This window comes from Emiliania huxleyi (genome assembly GCF_000372725.1).
Source record: "Emiliania huxleyi CCMP1516 unplaced genomic scaffold EMIHUscaffold_10, whole genome shotgun sequence".
NCBI classification, from domain to species: domain Eukaryota; phylum Haptophyta; order Isochrysidales; family Noelaerhabdaceae; genus Emiliania; species Emiliania huxleyi.
Genome location: NW_005202427.1, coordinates 497720 through 500802, shown reverse-complemented (window position 1 = coordinate 500802; position 3083 = coordinate 497720). Strand labels below are relative to the sequence as shown.

At 68.5% G+C, this 3083-nt stretch overlaps 1 protein-coding gene across 1 annotated transcript; it reads right to left on the bottom strand.

The window, feature by feature from the left end:
* Positions 1-854: 854 nt before the first annotated feature.
* On the bottom strand, positions 855-2774 carry EMIHUDRAFT_97480 (hypothetical protein; the record flags this gene model as incomplete). Its single annotated transcript, XM_005793622.1, has 1 exon — positions 855-2774. The coding sequence occupies one exon, from the start codon at positions 2772-2774 to the stop codon at positions 855-857; it is 1920 nt and encodes a 639-aa protein (XP_005793679.1).
* Between the last annotated feature and the right edge of the window lie 309 nt (positions 2775-3083).

Here is a 3083-nt window from a genome sequence, read left to right as displayed (position 1 = left end):
CACTCAGGGGGGTCACAACTACCGAGTCCCTCGACTAGCTGCCACGATCGTTGCCGACCGAGAGCGGATATCCTCCTGCTCCGCAAGGAGGGTGGCCAAGGCTAAAGTCTTGCCGGAGCCGCCGGGCGCGTTGACGACTTGGTTGGAGAAGGTCGCCCTTGCACTTGTACTTGTAGAGATGCTCGAGGGGGTGCTTTGTGGGGCGGTGCGCAGCCAGGCCAGCAGTGAGGGGAGGCGCACCCTCACTCTCCTCGGTTGCAGAGCTCGTCGGAGGCTGCGGCACGACGGGAGGGTCGCGACAGAGCAGTCCTCGGGCGAGCCGACGCGCATATCCAACCAGCGCTGGGACTCGTTTTGGGACGGCAGACGCCGGCTGCCTCTCCAACCGCTTCTGCAGCGTCCTAAGGTCCTTTGCCCGGTGCATGGGCTCGATCCGATTCCGCACAGCGTGTCGTCCCCAGCGGCGGTGTGGGGGGGTATATTGCGAAGAGAGAGATAGGAAGAAGCAGACGCCCAAGGGTTAGGGTGGGCGACGGCTAGCACCACACTCCTAGCTTGCGAGCAGAGCCCTTAGGCCACACACCCCCTCGAGCCTCGTGCCTTGACTACCGAAGCACGGCGAGTCGAACGACCCAATCACGAGACCGCTCGGCATCGCTGCCATGCAATAGCTTGCGCAGACATGCAAGATCATCGCCAACTTTCGGGAGCTCAACCCATTACGACGTGAATACACGAGGACACATCACCTGAGTGGAGGACACGAGAGCGAGAAACGGCTAGATCGCTCCTTCAAGCCTCGCCGCTCTCTCAACTACAACGGCTTTGAGAGAGGGCCACAGCCTCTCAACCTCTCAGGCAAGCAGATCGCGCAAGCGCTGTCCTTGCGCCTGCACGCTCGCCACCTGCGGGTGCGCCTGCATCGCCGCCGCCACCGCCTCGATCGCGCCCGCGCCTGCTGCGCGCTGCTTGCGTGCGCGCCCTGCGGCGTCGGTGCCAGAGCACACGTTGGCCAGCGCCGCGCAGCCTTGCTCCTGCAAGCCCGCCACCAGCAAGTGAGCCTGCATCGCCGCCACTATTGCCTCGATCGCGCCCGCGTCGGCTACGCGCTGGCTGCGTGCGAGCCCTGCGGCGTCGGTGCCGCAGCACACGATGCGCAGCGCCAAACAGCCTTGCTCTTGCACCCTCGCCACCTGCGGGTGAGCCTGCAGCGCCGCCGCAACCGCCTCGATCGCGCCCGCGCCTGCTGCGCGCTGCTTGCGTGCGCGCCCTGCGGCGTCGGTGCCAGAGCACACGTTGGCCAGCGCCGCGCAGCCTTGCTCCTGCATGCCCGCCACCAGCGAGTGAGCCTGCATCGCAGCCACTATTGCCTCGATCGCGCCCGCGTCGGCTACGCGCTGGCTGCGTGCGAGCCCTGCGGCGTCGGTGCCGCAGCAAACGATGCACAGCGCCAAACAGCCTTGCTGTTGCACCCTCGCCACCTGCGGGTGAGCCTGCATCGCCGCCGCAACCGCCTCGATCGCGCCCGCGCCTGCTGCGCGCTGCTTGCGTGCGAGCCCTGCGGCGTCGGTGCCGCAGCAAACGATGCCCAGCGCCCCGCAGCCATGCTCCTGCACGCCCGCCACCTGCAAGTGAGCCTGCATCGCCGCCGCCACCGCCTCGATCGCGCCCGCGTCGGCTACGCGCTGCATGCGTGCGCGCCCTGCGGCGTCGTCGCCGGAGCACACGTTGGTCAGCGTCGTGCAGCCATGCTCCTGCACGCCCGCCACCTGCAAGTGAGCATGCATCGCCGCCGCCACCGCCTCGATCGCGCCCGCGCCTGCTGCGCGCTGCTTGCGTGCGAGCCCTGCGGCGTCGTTGCCGAAGCACACGATGCGCAGCGTCGTGCAGCCATGCCTCTGCACCTCCGCCTCCTGCGGGTAAGCCTGCATCGCCGCCGCAACCGCCTCGATCGCGCCCGCCTCCGCCGCCAGATGATCGTTCTGTTCATCCATGCACAGTTCCGCCAAGCGCTCGCACGCCGCAACAGCAACGCGGCTGACCGACACGTGCGCCCGCAGCACCGCCGCCGCCGCCGCAACGTCCATCGCCCGCACCTCCGCATTGCTCGGAGGCGCGTCATGCGGCGCGGCGCCAACGCGCTGCCGCACCCGCCGCCCTCCCTCCTCGCCGCCCTCGCCAGCCTCCAGCGCCGCCACGCGCGACCGCAGCAGGGAGTTCTCCGCCCGCAGTTCCGCCACCTCGGTCTGCAGCGGCGCCACCTGGGCCTGCAGCGGCGCCACCTGGGCTTGCAGCGGCGCCAACTGGGCTTGCAGCGGCGCCAACTGGGCTTGCAGCCGCTCGTTCTCAGCACCTTGCGCCGCCACTTGGGCTCGCAGCGGCGCCATCATGCGCTGGCACACGGCGAAGGGGCACGTCGCCTCGTGCGCCGCCTTGTCTGCCAGCAGCCCCGACCACGCACAGCCAGCCTCCGCCGCGGGACACGTGCGCGGCCGCTGCGGGCAGCCTTGCTCGTGGGCGGCGACTTCGCCGCGCGTCGTCGCCAGCCCGCAGTGCGAACACGCCGCCGGCAGCGCCGCGATCCGCTCCTCGTGGCTTCTGTTTCGGATTGCCTGGCTCAGCGGTCCGAGAGCCATGCGGCACTCGGGGCAGAGGCGCGGGGCTCGCAGGCTGGAGTCACAGGAGGCGCAGAAGACGTGGCCCTCCCGGCACTGGTGCTGCCGCCCGTCCTGCACCTCCAGGCAGACGGGGCACTCCAGGCGCTGGGCGGCCATCTTGGAACAGAAAAAAAAACAAAAAATCGTGCGACACGTCCCTCCCTGTCCTCTCGACTCGTTCCTCTACTTATATACATAAAACTGATTAAACTTTAGATGTGCAGGGGGGGGGGGGTACCGTCTACCGAGCAGTGTGCGGCCGCTCTTACAGTACCCTACCCTTGGGCTTGGCATAAGCATAAGGGGCCACTCTCAATAAATATAATTCGCGCTGAGGGTGGAGCGAGACGGCCGGGCGCGGAGAGCGGAGCGAGCGCGCTCTGGCGTCTGTGGGTTGCGAGTCACTCATGCCCCCCCCCCCCCCCC